This window comes from Narcine bancroftii, chromosome 6 (genome assembly GCF_036971445.1).
Source record: "Narcine bancroftii isolate sNarBan1 chromosome 6, sNarBan1.hap1, whole genome shotgun sequence".
NCBI classification, from domain to species: domain Eukaryota; kingdom Metazoa; phylum Chordata; class Chondrichthyes; order Torpediniformes; family Narcinidae; genus Narcine; species Narcine bancroftii.
Window position 1 is genome coordinate 12,648,187 of NC_091474.1, and position 21,711 is coordinate 12,669,897.

The 21,711-nt window shown below is 39.7% G+C and overlaps 1 protein-coding gene across 25 annotated transcripts in view; it reads right to left on the reverse strand.

Moving 5' to 3' along the window:
• Positions 1-21,711, reverse strand: part of ptprt (protein tyrosine phosphatase receptor type T) — a 1,055,968-nt gene that overhangs the window by 168,570 nt on the left and 865,687 nt on the right. For all 25 annotated transcript variants that reach the window (XR_011339907.1, XR_011339906.1, XR_011339908.1 and 22 more), the window contains one exon: positions 8,361-8,479. Coding sequence is in view for 21 of the 25 variants with exons in the window: in XM_069884025.1 (XP_069740126.1) it covers positions 8,361-8,479 (119 nt within the window). In the remaining 4 variants the exon portion in view is untranslated. The remainder of the gene's footprint in view (positions 1-8,360; positions 8,480-21,711) is intronic.

Genomic DNA, 21,711 nt, shown 5'->3' on the forward strand with positions numbered 1-21,711 from the left:
TCCCTGTAAATATCAGTGATCTTGATGATGGGATATGGCCACTTAAATGGCTCTTAAACCAATGACCAAAAACACAGCTGGGAATGATGCTGTGCACATGATAGTCTGATATTGTATCATGGAAACCATAATTTTCCAGCAAGCAATTGGGAGGACAAATGCTATGTCAGCCTTTATTATATGAGGGTTTGATTCCAGCATCAAGGACTTCATGCTACAATTGTATTAGGGCTTGTGAGATCACACCTCCAATACAAGTTCTGATTTCCTTAACTAAAATAAAATCTTCTTGCAACAGAGACTGCAGTAAACTGGTTCTTGTGATAGCTTGTTGCCTGAAAGATTGAGAAGACTGGCACTATATTCTCTAAAGATCAAAAGGAATCTCACTGAAATTATTGAAGTGTTTGACAGATAAGTTGCAGGGAAAATGCTCCTTTCCCCTGACTGAAGAGTCTTGGACAAGTTTAAGATTAAAGGATAATCTGTTTAGGACAGAGATGAGGATAAATGTCTTCACTGAGGGGAAAGAAAGTGAAAGAAGCTTTTGAATTCTCCACCCCAGATGGTGCAGAAACTCGGTTATTATTTCAAAAGAGTGATGAATAATTTTCTGGTCATTGAGGGAATCAGAGATATGGGGAAGGTGCTAGAAAATGGCACTAAGGAAGAAGATTGGCTTTGATCTTGATGAATGATGGAACTGGTTCAAATTGCTATATGGCTGTTTCCTGCTCTTTTTTTTCCATTCTTATGGGCAGAGTCTCATAATCTTCTGGCCATTCTAGTATTGCCCGCTTCCCTTGTGGTATTGTAGGATGGTCACAGTATACTGGGCTGTATGATGAGTGGACTCGTGGTGGGCCGCAAACACTAAATGCAGTTCAAGGAGAAGCATGGGAGCGAAAGCAAGCAGCAGATTGGATTGAGGATGACATTTCTTTGCCATTTTTTTTTAATGCAACTGGTAATCTTCATGTGATGCAGTCGAAGAATGCCAGTCTTATGATCATGAACTGGTCATCCAATAACACCTGTCACACAGGATAACTTGCAGATGCTGGAAAAACAGGCAACATCTGCAAGAAGGAAAGGACAGCCAATGTTTCAGGCATGAGCCCTTCATCAAGGTATGAGCAAAAAGAAGGCAGCCACCTGAATAAAAAGATGGTGGAAGGAGAGCAGAGGGAGGGAGGAAGGAGCAGGGGTAAAAGTACAGGCTAACAGGTATGAGGTCATAGGTGGATGTAGGTGGTAGAAGAGAAAAAGCTGAGGTAATGGGGAGAGGGGTGGGGAACTGGAGATAGATTTCAACTTTAGCTACTTCATCCTTAAATCAAACACTGAGCTGCAGAGATGTAAATGCAACTTTATGGATTGCATTTAAAACGTTATTCAAATTTAGATGAAGAGCAAAATCCTTATCAAAATGTAATGGATCATGAGCTGATGGAATCAAAAGATATACTGTATAGATTATGAGAATATTCTAGGATGGTGCCTTCATGTTCCACAGCAACAAACTTAGAAAATAATAGTCCTTTATTTTATTCTGTGCATTTTCCTAATCAACATTTTTAAAATTCGTTTCACTTCTTGCTGATGTCCTGAAAAGAGTAACCCCAATTTTTCCACATCTCCACAAATATTTGATTTTTTAGCTTAATTTCACAATGAAACTTAATTGTCACAAAGCAACTTGTTTGACAATTTCCATGCAGAGGTTTAGTTAAAAATAGGATTTTTAAAATTTTGCATCTGCAACTTCACTCATTTTTTTTCAATGGTTCGAAAGCCAAAAGAATACGAATCAATTGGCAATCCTGAGATTGGAATATTTGGACATTCTCTGCTTTTTCTTTTGAATCATTGATCTTCTAGGAAACAGAGTAACTCAGTTTTGTCACGACAGCAGAGTGATGATGAAGAAATATATTAAATGTTTATGTGTGAAACACCAGTAACAGTGATTTGTAAGGCTTATTTTACAGGCGAAAGGAGAAAAGCAGAGAAGTGAGTGGGGACCTAAAGAAATCGATTAAAAAATTGAAAACTTGTGTACAAGGCACAGGTACATAATCACAAATAACACTCATAGGTGCGGAATTTGCTGAGAGTAACTCCCAGCTCCCACTTGCTGTCGTCATACACACCTGTCCTGCATTTACTTTATTTGTATTTGTAAGGTTGAAATGGTATCTCCATCGCATTCAGCACAATCTTATATGGCACCAGGACTTTGAACAACATCATTCAATTACAGATGTGGGCCAGAACAAACTTGACCCATGAAACAGCAAGTGAAATCTTTGTGGATTGCAAAGCCAGGCTACCAGCTTTGCTGAATGTCAAAAGGTTTCAAGTTCTTTCAATGCTTCTATATGGCCCTGACGAATAAAGCAATAAAAAAACTGAAAATCTAAAAACCTTTAATCCCAATTTAAATGGCAGCAAGTACAAATTATTTTAAAATACAATTTATCTCCTTATCTTTCTTGAGGCAATTAAAAACTCCATTGAAATGAATGAGCCCAGGGATCCAACACGAGATTTCAACAGAAATGGGTAGATTGCCCATCGTCCTCATTCAGGTGCCTTGTCGTTTGGCGTGGGCGATCATATCTCTCCATCCATCATTGCATTTCTCTCCATCCATCACGATCTCTGACCCTCCGAGTTGTAGTTATTGCCTCCCCTGTTCTCTTTCAGTGAAGGCTCCTTCTTTGAGCAGAGACCATAGTCGATGTTGAGTTCATGATTATACATGGGTAAAATAATGAAGTGATTTCCAGTTGCCTTCCTCAGTTGCAGTGTCCATACTGGATGGGTAACCCTGGCCATTGATCAGCAGATTCATTCTGCCCAGCTTTTTTTAGTTTTATAACCATAAATTCCAATTTGTAGAATCTGTTTGTAAAAACCATCCACCATCTGCACTCCATGGCTTCACGTGACCCTCATTGGGAAGCGAAACAGGTACTACACCTTGCCCAAAGGTGACCTGAGGGCTATCAGACAGAAGAAGTGCCTTATACCTCCTTTTGTTGAGCAATCGTGCAGCACCGACACCGATTGCCCAGTCAGCTCATTAATATGGCACAGCTGGACTTCATGAGAATATGATCAGGATAATTGCATAAGTTTATCGTCTTGGTAAAACACACAGAAATGCTGGAGGAACTCAGCCGGTCTTGGAACATCATTAGGCGGTAAAGATTTATTACCAAAGTTTTGGGCCTGAGCCCTTCTTCAAGAAATAAGCAAAGAACAGGAAGGTGTCAGAATGGAGACAAGGCTGGCTGAGGAGGGGTCCAGGCCAACAAAAGGTGTAAGTAGCACCTTCAATCAGAAATGCCCACAGATCAGTGCAGAACTGCCAGTATTCGACAGAAAATTCTCCCACTGTTCACCTGGATCAGCTCAAATTTTAAAAGTTCTGATTTTCTTTTACAATGAATTTAATTACATGATGATTATCTTGTTTGAAAAGGCATCTGTTGATGAAAAAAACTTAACAATTGGTGCTTTGTCAATGTTAATTCACGCCTTTTTGCCCTTACCCACGAAACCATGGAACCCTACTGATGTAGGCTTGATTAAGAAGATGTTTTGTGCTTTTGAGGCAAGTTATTGTTAGCTAATCAGGATTTTTTGAAATGATTTTTTTTGGATGGGCTTTAAAAGTAATTTGGTACAGCGCATTGGGATTATTGGCTGCTACCCAAGTCAACAAATAATTTAAAAACAGGAAAAGATAAGTTTATGTTTGGCCTTGAGGAAGACAGCCACTGATATAATCTCAGGTCTGGTCTAATTGAAGGCAGGAAGGCTCAAGGAGCTCAACAGCCACTTGTTCAAACCAATGACGACAGAGACAAAAGCTAAGGAAGCTTTCCTCTCAGAGGATTTTTCAAAACAAAACAATAACTTCCTTTATGTCAGAAAACAGTGTGCAATGTGTGACAGAGTATATAGAAGTGTTTGGGAGATAAATTGGTAAAGGTTTGTAAGAGCAGGTCACACACAAACACTTTAAAACACAGAATTTTTGCAGGAGCTTTTGAAAGAGACTCAGACTCATGATGGACTGTTTGAAAAGGCAACAAAAGGCAGTAGCAGCTTTGTCTGCAAAACAGAACTTGCTGTCTGGAAGGTCATGTGATCTTTGCAGGCAGAGAGCAGAAAAAAAAGAGGCTTTGCTCTGAGAGGGGAGGGAGAGAGAGAGAGAGAGAGAGAGAGGGACAAGCTGCCAAGCTTTGGAAGATGGCCTGGTCAAAGGAGAGGACTGGCTGTCCGGTGTTTCCCTTGCAATAGGAAACAGAAAGGAACTCTGAAACAAGAAAAAAGTTTCTCTCTCTGAAAACCAACAAGAACCCTTCTGATCAGCACCAAAGCCTGGTGAACTTTATTAATGTTAACTTCTGAGCACAGTACAAGAATTGCCTGCAACCAGTGAGATTAGACTGTGAACCAAAGAACTTTGCTGAACTTACACACACATTACACACACGTGCACTTAGCATTAGGGGAGGGGGGGGGGGTTAAGTGAGTCCATACATAAGTTAAAGTTTGATTCTATTTTCATATTCAGAAATAATTATTGTTTAAGTAACCCTTTGTCGTGGTGCATGTCTATTGCAGCTGGGTTTTTGGGTCCTCTGGACTTGTAACAAATGAAACTATGTTTAAACATTATTAACACATGTTAACTGTCCTAAAAGGTCAAAACTAGAACCCACAGAAAACTGCCCATTGGTGTGTAAATAATGTGGCATTCATCACCAGCCAAATGAGTCATTTTGCTGCTAGTATAGCCGTTAATCAACTAAGGGACGCCCACATTGCAAGGCATAAACAGATCACAGACGTCGTGTCAGCATTCTCCCCATCCACATTTGTCAATGTACATATGACATGGGAAAAGAAATCAGGCTTTCAGGTTAACACACTTTTACTGCCGAGCAGTAAGATCAGAGTTGATTTGTTTCCTAATTCTATCATCCAGCCTCTGTTCCACATCCCTGACTCATAAAAACATCTCCATTTTTTTTAACATCTTCACTTTTATTAGCCTCGGAGGTTTTATTAACGTTGAATGGGTTTGTGACTGCAATGGTGAATAACAATAAAGGCAGATGGTCTGTTATCTACCTCCGTTGTTCTAATGCCAACATTGGGGGAAGCGTATCTCAGCTCAGAGCTAGAGTAAGGATTGCAGTGATGAGGCAAGGTTCCATACACCCACACCAGGCTCCTATCCATGGTTAATCAAGTATAGAATGGATGAGGAAATATTAAACACAAAAGCTATAAAGTCAGCAGGTCTCGGTAGCCAGTGAAGCTGACAGTAGGTTCTCCATCATTGTAGAGATTGATAAGGCACTTACTGAGGTTTCTATGGACAGAATTCAAATCCTCTGCTCCCGCTAGTTATTGGTATCAGGCCAAAAATATACTCACCTGGGCCCAGTGGAAGAGAACTGCCAGTGTTGTCCTCTTAGTGGGTAAACTACTCTGTCTTCCACATGCTGCCACAGAATAACCAGAGATGAGCTACAGGCCAGATGCCAGTACATGTGACCTCCTGCTCTGCTGTTGGATTCAGCATCCAGTCCAGTGACAGAGCAGAGGTAATCTTAGCTGAGGGATGGCTGGCATAACCAGTCTAATCTGCCACTTAAATGGGATCACAAACCTTAGTAAACAATTTAAATACAGGTAAATGGTGATTCGATGTTTAATTATCTACATACTTATAATGATTTTCAAGTAGGTTGAACTATTTTTTGTAAATTTCCCATCTGGTATCAATTTATTTATCTTAAACGTCTCTGTTGCACCATCTTGTATGCTACCTGGCTTCAAGTTTGATTTGCGCTAATGGCAAGGTCAAATGCCAAAATCTTGTTAGAGCACACATGTCAAACTATTTTAAAATTTGGCCCGCAAGATCATTTCAAAAATGTATTAGAGGTGGCCCGCCCTGCAGTGAGAGCCGATGCTGTTTTATGGTAATGTCACCCCCACCATCCTCCCCCTTCAATGCACATCCTTCCCCATTGTAACACGAGAAATTGTAACGCGAGAAGTCTGTCGATGTCATCAGCCGGCAAGCCGGTTGGAAGGCTCCCCGCACAACCAGTCACTTCTCCCACCTGTCGAGCGGTGCGGAGGATGGGCGAGCGCCTGTGATTTCCTGTCGGCGCGACGGGCATGGCAGGCTGCACACGGCCCCCGGGCAGCGCGAGCCCTGCTCGACTGGCACCGGACGGCCCTTCCACAGCGCGAGCGCACTTCTACCGGTCGCCACGGCCTTCAGCGCTTACACCCGCGCAGACCCCAGGGACGGCTGGTTCGGCCCTGCACGTGAAGAGAGAGATGGTGGCTGTCGCAAAGGCTGATCGGCAGCGTGCTGGGCCTGAGTGGGTGGGTAAGCAGGGGTGGGCAGAGGGTGTAGGTGAGGAGTAATGGGCAGGGGAAGTTATGGTGGTGTGAGGGGAAGTTAGAGGGAGGGATGAGTAGAAGGAGGGGTGGATAGGGAAGAGGTAAAAGGGGAGGGGCAGGGCGAGTAGGGGAGGGGTGATTAGAGGGTGAGAGACGGGTAGAGGGAGGAACAGGTTGAGGGGAGAGGCAGTAGAGGGGCGTGTATAAGATGGGGTGGGTAGAGGCAGAGCGAGTGGAGTGAGGGGTGAGTAGAGGGCTAAAGGAACTGGTCAGGTAGAGGGATGGTGGGTCGAGGGTGAATAGAGGCCTAGAGCCTGAGGAGTGAGCAGGAAATGCTGAGTCCTGAAGCAGGCCAAAATGGACACAGCCTGCGAATGCTGACTACATCTCCACAGGGACCAAATATGTTTCCCTCAGGTCAAGCAAAGGGTGAACTTGAGCTACCTACGCCTGACCTGTAACATTATCCTCCTAAAGTTATATCCTAAAGTTTAACATTACATATGTTGAAAGAAGAGAAAACTTGCAGATGTTGTTGAAAATTTTCAATAAATATTTAGTTCGGCCCTCGACTTAGTCCAAGTTTTTAATTTTGACCCTCCGTGAATTTGAGTTTGACACCCCTGTGTTAGAGCATTATTAAATGGTTTAGAATTTCACGGCGTTCATGACCATAGATTCTGATATGCAGTATTGGAGACAAACTGACCCATCATTTGCATCTTCATGCAATCTCCATTATTCTTTGCACGGTGGCAAGAAAATATAATGGCACTTAGGTTTTAACAATCAATAAATAATAGATATGTGAATAAGAAAACAACAGCAAGACACATTGCATTTCTCCGTAATATTTAAAGTTATCAATATCTTTGGGCTAGCAGAAAATAATAAAATGGTATGGCAAGAAGCTTTGAGCTAATCCATAATATCACATAAGTGGCAACCAACCTGGATAAGAAGTGGGTTCCAAAGTCCAAGCAAATTTATGTGAGGGTGTGGCAATGTGGTGATACGACCACTAGCCTACTGCAGGGAGCAATCTCTGTACCTGCAGGAAGACCACCTAAGGGGCTGACTGTCAACCAACCGACCTGAATATAAATCTGAGCCAGCCCCTCCTGAGCCAGTCACATGGGGAGCCACCAAGGCATGAACTGGTGTTCAGACATTGACTGGAATAAAGCCTGTGGTACAGTCTTTTGAATTTTGTGCTTGCTTGCCGTTACACCGGTGCACCACAGGCGAGCCACTTACCAGCAAGTGAATGGGCTCCCAAAATGGCAGACGTGCTGTGGAAAATGTGGGGAAATAACCTGCATCCAACAAAAGTGTTTAATCTGGGTTTATGACATCACTGATGATGTTACTTCCTGTCCATGTGACAGAAGCAGTGATGTATTTAACCCCAGCCTGCAAGTGTCAGACTTGCACTAGACTCCACAGTGTATACATCAACTTGACAACATGTACACTGATGTCTAAGGTAGCTCAGTATAGAATACTTTCCTACAAGGGCACTAATTTCAAGACACAAATAAAACATATATTTGCCCAAATCCCACAGGGGACTCAACTTGTAAACCTTGTCTGCAGAGACACATCTGAGGTAAAATTAGCATCAAAATAAATTAAGTCATATTTTTTCAGAAGCTGTTTTTAAATCCCAATAGGCGAAATTAAAGAAGCTAATATTACTCCTATAATTCTAGACAAGAAAGCTTAGGTTTGGCTCTGCTTTGTATGCAGTCTAAAAAAGGTTAAGAAATTAAAATATAATTTGAATTATGCCATTTGATTTAAACAAAAAGAAAATGAGGTTTGTTGAAGGTCTCACCTCAAAATCCTAGCTTATGCATTGACAGGTGAAAATCAAATATCTCTGATACGTCTGGTGTTTTAATGTTAGCACTCACATGTTTCATCTCTTTGAGCTGATCCATGCTTGTTACCACTCTTGTCTGTTGCTGTTACCACAGGCTCCATTTCTCGCTGGGTGCCAGTCTGGGTCTCCTTCTGCTTCTTTGCAAGTTTCCTTTTGAGTATACCGGGAAATAAAGACAGCTCAGCACTGTGACAGCAATTAACAAACAACCATCTTATCAAACAATATTTGTTGACCACAAGAATCATGTTAGCTACAAGCAGCGTATGAAAGATCTTATTTAATCCAAATATGTGTTTTGGTCTTTGAAGACCCACCATTAAATGAAGTAACTACATTTACTTTATAATTCACATAATAGCTCAGAAAAGTATGGTTAAGTCATCATGGTTTTTTCTAAATGATTCTTTATCTGACTGTAATGCAACATTAAAAATTTTCACACAATCGAATCGAAAAACGTCAAATATTTGATGGCTGATATTTTCAGGACATTGACCTGTCTGAAGTTTCTGCAAAAATGTATTGGCAGATCACAGAGACTCTAGTCTGCTTCATGTAGGTAATTCAAACAGTCCTTTCCTCCTCCAGAGATCTTTGGGTTTTATGTAGACCCTACGTTTTTACAATGGGGAATAATTGGTTGAATGCCTTATTACATAACCATTTTACCACAAAAAAAGTCATCACTTGACTAATCTGTTCTTTATTCTTTTCGTATGAAAGGCTGTCACTAAAAGCAAAGTAAGAAAATGCCATTATCTTGCTAGAGCATTATTAAATGGTTCAGAATTTCACCTAAAAATATATCCCTTGGTCACTTTACCTGGGAGAAAACATGAAGGTGATTGTTATTCTCACTGGGCAGTATTCTCACAGAATGTACCGACTTTAGATTAACCTAACTGATTTTCATTTCATAAAAAAATGAAGTAGGTTCATAAAATACCATCAATTTGCTCTGTCAGATTGCCAGATGGTGAAGGCAAAAATCTTTCAAGGAATATTCTCCTTTAGAATGCTTAGCACAATATTATTACACTGCCAGTGTCCCAGATTCAAATTCTCTGCTCTCTGTAAGGGGTTTATATGTTATCTGCATGTTTTCACAAGTTTCCTTCCTCTGGGTGCTCCCATTCCCTGCCACGTTCCAAAAAGATGTACAGGGTTAGTGGGTTAATTTGTCACATGGGTCTCCTTGAGCGGCCTGGGCTCGGGGGCTGGAAAGGCCTGTTGCTGTGCTGCATTAAAATTATTTATCCTCAAACTTTCTCTCATATCCCTCACTTTGATTTTAATTTAATTCAGTCATACAACAGCCTAACAGGCCCTTCCATGAGCCCGTGTCGGCCAATTAACCTACAACCCCTTTACGTTTTGAAGGGTGGGAGGAAACTGGAGTGCCAGTATGAAACCCACACAGACACAGGGAGTACGTACAAACTCCTCATAGACAGTGCCGGATTCAAACCCGGGTCACTGGCGCTGTAATGGCATTATGAGAATCGCTCCGCTAAGTATGCTGTCCAGGTTGTGGTATCAGTGTTGTTATTACTCAGGTAGTGGTAGCTCCTGCATCAGATCACTTCGGCTGTTCTTTATGACTTCCATAATTATGTATAAAAATTGTAATCTGAAGCATTATATATTTAAAAAAATAATGGGCAGGGAAATAAATGTTTTGGAAGGCAGTGACCATTTTATTTAAAATGTGACATGTACCTAAAAATTGCCAACCATAATTCAAAAATATTTGGTGTAGATTATGATGAGCATTTATTGATTCCAGTAACCTGCTGCCATCAAATCATCTGTTGGTATCTTTTTAGATTTGTGATGCCAACACAATTTAGCACTACTGCAAAATGTATGAGTTTATATATCCATTGATATAACCTGGTACTCAGACATCACACACACTGCCATCATAATCTCATACAGTGTTCCTGTAGTGGCCTCGATATATTAGTGGCACTATCAACCATATATTTTTCGCTAAACATTGTCACAAACAGCTGCCTGGTGAATCTACCTGGAGACTGTGTGTGCAGTGATGAAACATTTAAAATGCATACAAGAAAGAAATTGCAACTGTTTAGCAGCTTTTTTTGGCCACGTATCGTCACTTCAAAGTACGGTGACTGATGTAACGTAGGAGAATATGGCAAACAATTTGCAAAGAGCTGCCCAGAAAGCAAAGTAGATAACCCCACCTGGGATACAGCAAACTGTTCAATTTTGACTGAGTTTCATTTCAGTAGGAATTAAGTTCTTTTGAAAAATTGAATATCTGTAAATTTGGTTTGATTGATATTTAACACCTCCTAATCCACACCAATAGCTATTTGTTTTAATGATCACAGTTTTATTGTGGGAATGTACATCAGGACCACTCCCATTTTAAACCTGAATACACAGGCAACATATTTTCTAGTCAAGTACATTGAGCTCATTTAATCAATATCACATGGCATCTGCAGTTAACTTGCTGACATGAAAACAATACTGTAATTCTGAATTCAGTACAATCCATGTTATCCAGAATTTAAGCAGCCAGCAGCCTCAAGCAACCGACAAAATAAGTAGGTAAAAAATAAGCAAGTTTAAACATGGCGCCCCCTAGTGGTTGATTCTCTGATCACGCAACCTCAGGGGTTTTTACTGTATTGACAAATCTTGCTGCCCAGGATAATTAGTGACATACTAAATTTCAAACTTCCTGCTGATGTAATAAGGCTGCTAGTATCCTAAATTTTATTTATAATATTGGGAACAGAGGAAAATCCAGTACGTTTAAGGGAACTTTGAAAGCTGCTACATCCTTCAGTACAGATCTTCATTTATCATCTCACTCTAGGTTTCTTTTGCTGAGCCAATCACTTCGTGTTAGCTACATTCCATCGTACAATCGATGTCAGCACCTTTGTAATGGGTTTTCTCTACTAACTTTATTGAAAAGTTACCGCAGGTAAATTATTCTGTATTCCCTAACTGTGTCAATTTTTTCAAGGCTGACACTTTATTGTGGGAGCACTGTGGTGTCATAACTTGTTATTTACTGTGTGAGATTTTAAACTGAAGGACCCTCAGCTGAAGGTAAAACAAAATCCTGGATGCTGAAGAACAGTGGGGGAGGTAACCATGGCATCCTGACAAATCTCAAAATAGATTATCTGGTCATTATCACATTGCAATTTGAAAGATCTTGCTGTGCAGGGACACTTGCCATATTGATGACACTGCATTAAGTACTTCATTGCCTGTAAAATGCTGTGGGATATGAAATACACTTTATTAATGCATCTCTTCCCTTCGCTTTAGTTAATTCATTTGATATAATGACACGACAAAGCCAGACTTTCTCTCTGTCTTTTAAATTCTGGATTATTGACGATAATCTGAACAAAGGCACTCCAGTATTTCTTCATTTTCTGAAGTTAAGCTCCTGATCTACAATTCATGTTATGTCTGTGTCCTGTGATAAAAATCATCTTCATGTTAACAATACTCCATGCTCTGGTAGGTCCCTCTCAGTCAGGGTGCAAGGTTTACGTTGGACAATATTTGGCCTCTTCTATACTCCACATTTGTGGGATTTATCAAGGACAATCTGCCTCAGCTCTTTTTATTCCATGTTTGCAGATCTGTACACTCAATGACCAGGCTGCCTTTATAATTCTTCACAATTAATTGATTTATTTTGCCAAAGTAAATATCCCCACTGAAGATGAATTAACCACCCAATCCTTCTTGAATAGTCAATAGCCAAGAACAGAGTACATACATAGCATCACATACAACCCGGAGATTGATTTGTACGAATCAAAATACACTTACTTTAAGAGTCGATAAATACTACCATTGTCCCTTGTTCTGAAAGTAATTTTGAATTTAAAGAAATAAAATGTAATTTTTTTTTAGTGGCTACAGGGAGTAAGGAACCCAAAACAAGTTCTATCACTAGAAGTAATGTTTAGGTAAACTAAGATAGTCGAAGGTTATTAAATTCTGTGGAACTGATTGCCTGCATCCTGGCATCTTAAAGGAAATGGCTGCAGAGACAGTGAATGCATTGGTTCTAATCTACCATAAATCCATGGAATCTGGAAATGTTGCTTGACGATTGTAATACCCTCATTTGGGAAAGTAAGGAAATATAAAGCAGGAGACGTGAGGCTTCAGTTTGCCTCACATCAATCATCGGGAAAATGCTGGAGTGAGTCATTTTCAGACTGGCATTCAGTAACTAGTGGTATGCCCTAGAGTGTTGTGGAGGTGGAGTCAATAAACACACTTCAGTGGAGACTGGTAGACAGTTAAAGTTGAAGGGAGTCAAGGGGTATGAGGAGAGAGTGGGAAAGTAGAGTTCAGGCCCAGACTTGGATCGGCTTTGACTTACAAAATGGCAAAATAGGCTCAAGAGGCCCACTGGCTTTTAACTTTTATGTTTTTATTGTACAGAGACAATTATTGAAAGTTAAACAGGAAATTCTGCACATGCTTTGATTAATTAATCTGAGTAACTTTTCTATTTAATCTCATGCTTATTCATTTAATAAACTATTAACATTCATTTGTGAACACCAAGTACGAAATGCATCATTTTCATTTGAAGGTAACTGCATTTTTAAAACAAGATTTGTAACATTAATACATTTTTTCAAGCCAGGTCAGTGAAACGTGTTCAGTTAGTGTTACAGTGCCAGTGGCTGGTGTTCGAATCTGCGGTTGTCTGAAAGGAGTTTGTATATTTTCCATGTGACCCACTTGGGGCTTTCTTCAAGTGCTTCAGTTTCCTCCACCTTCTAAAAGATGTACAGGGTTGGGAGGTTAACTGGGTGTAATTGGGCAGCATGGGGTTCATGGGCCAGAAGTGCTTTCTACTGTGTTGTATCATTAACATTTTTAAAATCATTACAATTAAAATTAATAAAGCTAATTTGATTTGCTGTAGTTCCGACTTCCATAAGTTGAGTTTTTGGGTGGGGATGGTAAAGCACTATCGGCTATGATCACTAAATTTAAAAAGCTCTTGTTAAATTCTTGTTTGCATTGCAAATGATTATAAAAATTACAATATTGTTCTAAAAACCCATTCAGTTCATGAACATCTTTCCAGAAATGAAACTACCATTTTTACTTATTCTGGACTCAATGAGCCTCCCTGAAATGGCCTAGGAAGCCATAGTATTTAAGATTCCTTTATTGTCATGTAATATTACAAAATATGGAATATTACACAAAATTGCCATCTGCCTGTCATAAGGCAGAGTCACTATTAGTGTTATCTGGTGCCCCCTACAGTACAAGAGAGAATCCTCAGGGACACAGAGTGTCCATGGATTTGCCTCCAGAGCTCCTGCAGTCTAAATAGCTGCACAGACACCTGTTCGATCCATCAGCAATCTGAGTTCCAAATCCAAACCTCTCACAAGATCAGGAAGCCGTCGGCGCCCAAAATCCTTCAGTCGCCTTTCTTGCCCTTAGCACTCTCTCAAATCCTCTTTGGTTCCCATAAGACTTCTCCAGTAGCCTGCAGCCCAGCTGGGCCCTCTGGCTGAAGTTGCCTGTGAGGGTTCCTCAGCCGCCGAGTCCCTCTTTGCCGTGGTGACTATCCCATAGGATCTTACCCGTCCACTGCCTTGATCATCATCATCCTGTAGGGTTGTCTCCTCTGCTTTTTCTTCTCAATGGAGGGTGTTCTCCCCATTTGCTGGGCTGGTCAACCGCTCCCTTGTGGCTACTGCCAAGCACAGGTCCCACCATCTTAGGTATGGACCTGTGGTTGTAAGATTTTACTTAAAAGCACCGTCATCAGGTCCTTTAACAGGCCGTTTAATGCGTGTACACAGCTGCCGACATTAGGATCGGGCAGTCGAACCCTTTGGAGAAGCGTTGTTTCTCCGCTCTCCCAGTCCACAAGAGAATGATGAAGAAATACCCCTATTAAGCTGGTGCAGATGTTCAAAGGGCCAAGATGTGCTTAGCAGACTGCAGTAATGGCAGTTCATCATCAACATTGTTTTTAAGGGAAGGAGATGGAAGTCTTCTTGCAGGAGGTGAGGCAGAACACAGTGCTCTATTTGTGGGATGGGGAAGGAGAATATATCGTGTGAAACACCATAGGCTGTGGATGCTGTGATTGTTGTAGAAAACACCAAAATGCTAGAGGAACTCTTTTCAGTAGCTATAGACAAAGATAATATTGCTGATGTTTCAGGCCTGAGCCCTTCTTCAAGGTTAAAAAAAAACTGAGAAAAGGCAGAAGTAGGATATAGCAGAAAGTCTCAGAATTCAAACAGTGGGGGAAGAATCAAGACCAACAAAAGAGAGGCCTTGCCTGTGTAGGCTTGTGACATGGATTGCTCCCCATAGCCGACAAAAAGGCAGGCATAGGTCGGGGCCATGCAGATACCCATGGCTACCTTTAACCTGGAGAAAAGGCGCAATGAGTCAAGGGAGAACATATCAAACAATTGGCTGTGATAGAAAGTAATGGGAAGCAGGGCCATCAATTATGGTTTAGAGACTAGGTAGAATTTATCAAGGACCTATGTGCAGAGTGTGAAGGTCTATGCCATTTGGCAAAATGTGCTTAAAATTGCATTTGATAGACCAAAATTCAGTGATTTAATTGTCAATTTCCACCTTTTCTAACATCTGCCGGAAATCAGCCCCAGTGACATTTGGAGACTGCACAAAGAGGCCACCAGTGTTTCTCTAAAGTATGTGTGCAATTCAACACTGAAATGAACCAGATGCTCAACCAAGTCATAAAAATTCTGCTCGTTCTTTGAGAAAAATCACCACTAACGAGAAGCTTGGGAGAAGGGAGGACTCTTGACATTGAAGGTGGTGGAAATATTTTAGCAGAGCCAAGTGAAGAGGGAACTTAGCACTGAAAGAGAGTGGACAGAAGATAGGGAACATTGTCTGAGGCAATGTTGTTGGATGATGGGAGCGTCCTGTCAGATATAAAACAATGTTTTCAGTGAAAAAGAAATAATTTTATATTAATTTTTCATCAGTAATTTTTTTGCTTTAAGCTGTGTAGTTAATATTTTAATTAGAAGGTGACACTGTATTTTAATGGAAAATATAAATGAATCAGTGTTACATGAGATTGAAAATATTTGAAAAGATGACATAGTGGCAATTTCACACCACTATTAATGCTGCTGCTTCTCTGCTCCAGGGTCCTGGGTCTGATCTTGATTCTGATTAATGGTCACATGGACTTCTTCCACATACCAAAGGTGTGCTGGTTGGTTAATTGACTACCCCTTGGTGTTGTTTAATGGCAAAACATTCACGTTGATGGGCATGTATAAAAGAGAATACATTATAGGAAGAGGAATACTAATGGGATAATTTCCCTGGGAACTGGTATAAACTGAGTGGGCTTGTTTTGTTGTTAGTTTAAGAGCAAAGGATGCACATAAACAAATCTGAGAAATTGGCACCATCTGATCCACCATTTTAAGCATCCTATCAAGGTGTATCACTGCATAGTACAGGGGTTTATGAACATGGCTCAGGCCATCACACACTACACCCCCTCCCGTTCATTGACTCCATATATAGCTCCCAATGTCTTGGAAAAGCACCCAACATATTAAAAAACACATCCACCAGTCTCTTATTATTTTGGCCACTGTAGAGCTCGTCGAAAGAACCAAAGACTCGTTGATCCAAACCAAGGCTTTTATTAGCAAAAGACAGGAGTTCTTCACAGGTGGCCGACCAGTCCGGAATGATCCGACCTGGCTAGGGACACAACCCTTTAAGGCCCAGACTGTAGGCGTGGCTAAGCTCTCAGCCAATCGCTGTAAGCACAGTCATTACACTCTAGATACTGTACATTGGTGATAGGTCTGTACTATCACAGCTCCATTCTTTTCATCCCCCTCCCATCAGGAAGAAGATTTACAAGTATGACATCACGTACCACCAGATTCAAGGAGTTTCTTTCCCATCACTATCAGTCCCTGAATGAACCCCAAAATGGGTTGCCTTTGCTCTATTCCAACTGGTCTCTCTCTGTAACTCTCCACTTTTTACTTTTGTACTGTGTCTTACATGTGGCATTGTGTATGAGATGTCTACGATCTGCTTGCAAAACAACCGCTATCTAGAAAAGACTGTGGTTTTACTGGCCACGTTAACCATCCAATCTTGATAAAATAGTAATCATGCGAGCTGAATATGAGCGTTCTAATGGCTAGCATTACAACAGGTTAAATTCAATTCCTTCATGTTAAGCAGGAAAGCATACAGAAAAGAAAGGCTGGAAAGGCTTTACTTCCTCGAGCACAGGAAGCTGGATGTTGACCTTGTAAAGATAAATAAAGTAATGACAGTAATAGATAAGGTAAATAACCATAAACTTTTTCCCAGTGTACTGAAGGGCATTTCCCTCTGATTTAAGGTGAGAGTGGAAAGATTTAAAAGGAGCCCAAGAGGCACATTTTTTGCAAAGGGTGGCAGGTATGTGGAATAAGCTGCCAGAGGAAGTGGTGGATACAATTGCAATGTTCAAAGGACATTTAGACAGGTTCAAGGATAGGAAAAGTTCAGAAAGATATAGATCAAGGACAGGCAAATGGGACTAGGTTAGGTAGACAACTTGGTGACTTAGAAAAGCAAGGGCCTGTATTCATACTGTAAACTACTATGTTTCCCTAATTTCCATAATTTGTACATTATATCATATTTGATAGAAAAGCCTCTGACCCTACAGGTGAATAGTTTAAACACTTGAACTTAATTGTATAGATAGATATCTTGTTATTTGAATGAACAAATGTCCAGAATGTCACAGTTTCAATCTTAAAATGGGAATCTATAAAATGATGAAAGTTATTGAGTAACTTTCAGGTTATATGATTCAGGATATTCCTGAACTGTTCCCCATGACCTTTACAATGTATGCATTAGGTTGCCCTCAGATAAGAATTAAAAAAAAACTTTGGAACATGCCACGCGTATCTTTGTAACTGTTTACATGGCTCTTAAAATACAGCAATTGAATCTGTCACTCACTTAAATGGAGGTTTACTGGATATGGTTTTCTCTTATTGAGTAAGGTCTCATTTGTATCACTTTCCACAATTAGATGAAGTTGCTTTGCAGCAGATTAAATGAGATTTTTGGAATTTAATGGCCGTGTTCATTCCATTTTGACTTATGGACACCTATTTAATCAAAATGTGATCCGACTCATATTTTTGCTCATCCCCTATTTGAATTCAAAAGGATAAACAGGACAAATTGTTTTTTTAATAATGGGAAAAGACTTTCCCATTTACTTTTATCCATGCAAAAAAACAAAAGCTTGTGTATTATTCAGGTTTTTACAACCAGAATAGACAAGTTAGTAATACAGAACATTTTGGCTTTGATTACTGTCAGATAAGAATTTTGTACATTTTAGCATCAATGCAGTCCAGTAAGTCCTGGACCACAATGTTATTAGAATACTTTGAATCTACATCATCTTGCTTTTCGAAAAAAATTACTTTGTGATTAATATTACAGGTATTAAGGGTGCTTTCTCCTTGCTGACATATACACAAATTCTTATCGGAACTCAAACTAGGAGAGGCACCACTTGGAAATGGGATTGCAAAACATACTGCACTTTGAGTTTGATGACTGCCTATTTGCTCCCATTATGCTGAACCCCTTCCATTAGTTTTAATAGATTTCATTCCATGGTTTGTGACAGATATAGATGGCCAATTGACTGTGATGGAAAGGAGCAGGAAATAGAGAACCAAGCATGTGTTACAAGCACATTGTGGGGGGAAGATGCTCTAATGAGAAACAACGGGAATACATAAATATTCTTTCCAAAAATAAAACTCTCTCTCTGTAGGACATTGCTTAAGGAAAAATGTCCTTTAAAGCACGTAGTTTGGTTGAATAATCTAAAAGGGAGAAAGGCACAAAGGTAGTTAAATGTCTGGTTTTAATGAAGGAAAGTGAATGCAAGTCAAAAAGCACAAGGTTGAGAGACAGAAAGTTCAAATGTGGGCATGGCTAAATTTTAAAAGAGAAGGATCCTGAAAAACAGAGAACTGTATTCTTCCAGTTCCAGTAGAACTCAAGGAATATAAAGGGTCTAATTTAATAACACGTTAAGATTATATGAGAAAGAAAGGCAAGACTTTAGTAGAAGTTCATCTTTGTGGAAATTTTGGTTGAGGAAAAGAATGAGCAAATAATTAAATAAACAGTCGGGAGTTAATACATGACAGAATATATTCACCAGACTTTGCAAGGAAATGTTGTTATTTTCCTATCTAATTGGCATCAACTTTGAGATTTCCATGCAAACTCATGGATCCCAGTGGCAGACCAGAGAGGCATCAAGTTCTGATGATTTGTGCTGGGGAAATCCTGTATCAGCTAAAGCAGTCCTACAGGCAAGAGATCACACCCTCAAACTGTGGTCTACTTTTACTTTTCCAGGATGAGATATTCTGAAGAAGGTATGATATGAAACAGACTGAAAGTCCATTTTAGTTGCAATTTTTGAATCACTATTTGTGCAAAATTTATCAATATTTTTTCCAATATATGAATATACCCTAAAATATCAAAATAACAAATTTTAGAATCAGTAGTTTAAAACATTTGAATAATAAAAATATTATGGTGTCAGTAGTCTGTGGGAATATCCGCAATCTGCAGTCATTCCAAAATTGAAAATTGTTAAAATATATACAAATATATTCAAATCTCGTATGAAAAATTGCGAATCTGAAGGCAATTCCCTGCAGTATCCATTCTATACTGAAATAAATTAAGGCTTTCAACTGTAGGGCTATACATGAACATCTGGGTGAATGGTGTCATTGGATAACCCAGTTAACCATTATCCATCACTGTGAGGGAAATGAACTGGTACTTACATTTGTATCATAGTCACAAATCTATCAATTAACTTTCAGCTGAACATCACTAGAATTAATCAAAAGCCTCCTTTACTGCTGCAGCTTCCAGAGTTCATGAAGCTGAAATTTAAATAACTTTACAAAGATTGCCATTTTGTGGTTGTAACCAAGCACTGTAGAATGCTTCCACTCCATGGGTTAGACATGACCAAAGGTTACAGCCCTCGGGTCCATAGGCACACAATGATTGAACATTCTCCTGCTCGCTGGTTTAAATCGAGTATTAACTAATCTTAAGAAAAAGAAAGGCTGCATTAAACCAACTGGCTTATGAATTTGCCATGACCTGTCAATATTGGGAGTTTCAATTTTAAATGTTCATGTGTTGGTGTGCCACATGCTAATGCAAATTTTATGACAAACACAATAAAGCAAACGATGTTACAAAAGATGCATTAAATAATATGGATTGAAGCTCATTTTTTTATCATATTGAAACTTTTAAATAGGAAAAAGAATAGCAAATGACAGATTACACTTAGCAATTCCACAGGATGTGTGGAGGGAGAAACAGAAAAGTGTTCGACCACTAAAGAAAGTAATGAAAATTTCAAGCTTTTGCCGTACACTTTAGGGTTTAAAGATTTATGGCATTAATTAATTTCTTAGTGAATTGCTGCATCCACGTAGTATTTTGTTCTGGTTTCAAAAAATAAATTGCGATCCTTTCTGCCCAAGACACAAGTCGATAGGAAACTGCAGTGTTAACTTTCTTATGTGCTTATGGAAAATTAATCTGACCGGCATTTTGAAAGATATTAATACACTCAAAGTAAAATAGCAGATGTCTGAGGCAATGTCTCTATTGGGTGATCAGATTGTTTGATGAATATTTGTCTCATTATGCCACAAAAATGGTGTCTCTCTGCACTGCAGCATGCCTGTTTTACCCCTATGATGTATGTCTTTCTACCTTAATGTTCAGTTCCTCTTTGACAAAGGTGTTTGATGTGAAATATTAACTGTTTCACTTTCCACAGATGCTGCTAACCTGCTGAGTGCATCTAGGATTGGCAGTTTTATCATTTTCATTTCTCTCCATCTTTGTCTTTATTTGTCTTGCATTGTAAATTTCTGTTTCTCTGTCAATGTGAATACTGCCTGCATGTTTTGTTTACTGATAAATTCTCTCAGTGGACTGTAGTGTTAGTGATCTTGTAGCTCAGAGTACATTAATAAACAAGGAGTTTGATGGAAATGAGTCCCATGGCAATGTATAATTGGCAATGAAATCCATAAGAACACCCTATCCCCCTGTAACACTATGTTCATAACAGCTGTAGCAGAGACCACAAAGGTCCCTTTAAGTGGAGACAGTTTGCCCTTGGAAAAGCATTTCAATCATGGCAGGATAACACCTTCCTTTCTCATGATACAGTCCCCAGTGGCTGTAGTACCTACAAAGCACACAGCCAGTTTTGTCAATAACGGCTGATCTTGAGCTTACATTTATTGACTTTCTCCATGCTGATCGGAGAATGTCTGTCCCGTGCCTCTGACCATATATATATATATATATATATCTGCCATACTTTGTACAATCAGTGAGAAAGTGTGAATCACTTTCTCCCCTGTACACAAGACTGATCAAAATAAATGTGCTGTATTTGACCTGAAGAACAGATAGCGCGAGCAATTCTTTGCACCACTGCCAGGGCCAGCCCCAATGCTGGGGATTTGGAGCTAATAATAATCAATCTATATCAGGCAGGACTTTTCATTTCTGAAAGGGTGTTAATGAACAATCAACAAACTGGTTGCCACATGGTGATTATTACAGATGTTCTCTTTTTATTTCCGATTACTTATTAAGAAATACCATTTTAAATACGCATGGTGCTTTGATGGTTTTTTTTAGCTAATGTATCCAGCATGAGCCGAGGCTCTGTCTTCCATTTCCAACAACAGAACCACCATGAGTTATTGCCGTCATCTTCTTCAGGAACACTTTTGATCATCAAAAATTTATTTTTGTTGTTAGAACATTAGACCTAACTCTTCCAGCAGAGTGGAATCGTGCCAGTATCACGACCTATAGTTTCCTCCCCGAGTCACAACTCGGAAATATATCACTATTGCTTCAGCATTTATGGGCATCATTCTTGGGAATCATCTCCTGAAATATAATCTTTGTGTTTTAAGAAGGACATTCAGCACCAAAGACAGCCAGAGATAGTCCATCAGTGCTGACCTTGAGAGTGATTTCTATATCCTATTGTCTTTGTGGAAGAATCCTTTCAAAACTCACACTGAAAAGGGTACTGATTCTGCCTGTGGATGTTTGGTTGGTTCAAATGATCAGCGATGCCTGTAAGTCTGACTATAATTTCCAAGAGCAAAATTACTTGGTGAATTGAAGGACTGCTTGTTAAGACTGTGTTTAGGGGACAGGAATTTTATTAGGAACTGAAATGATGATTGGCC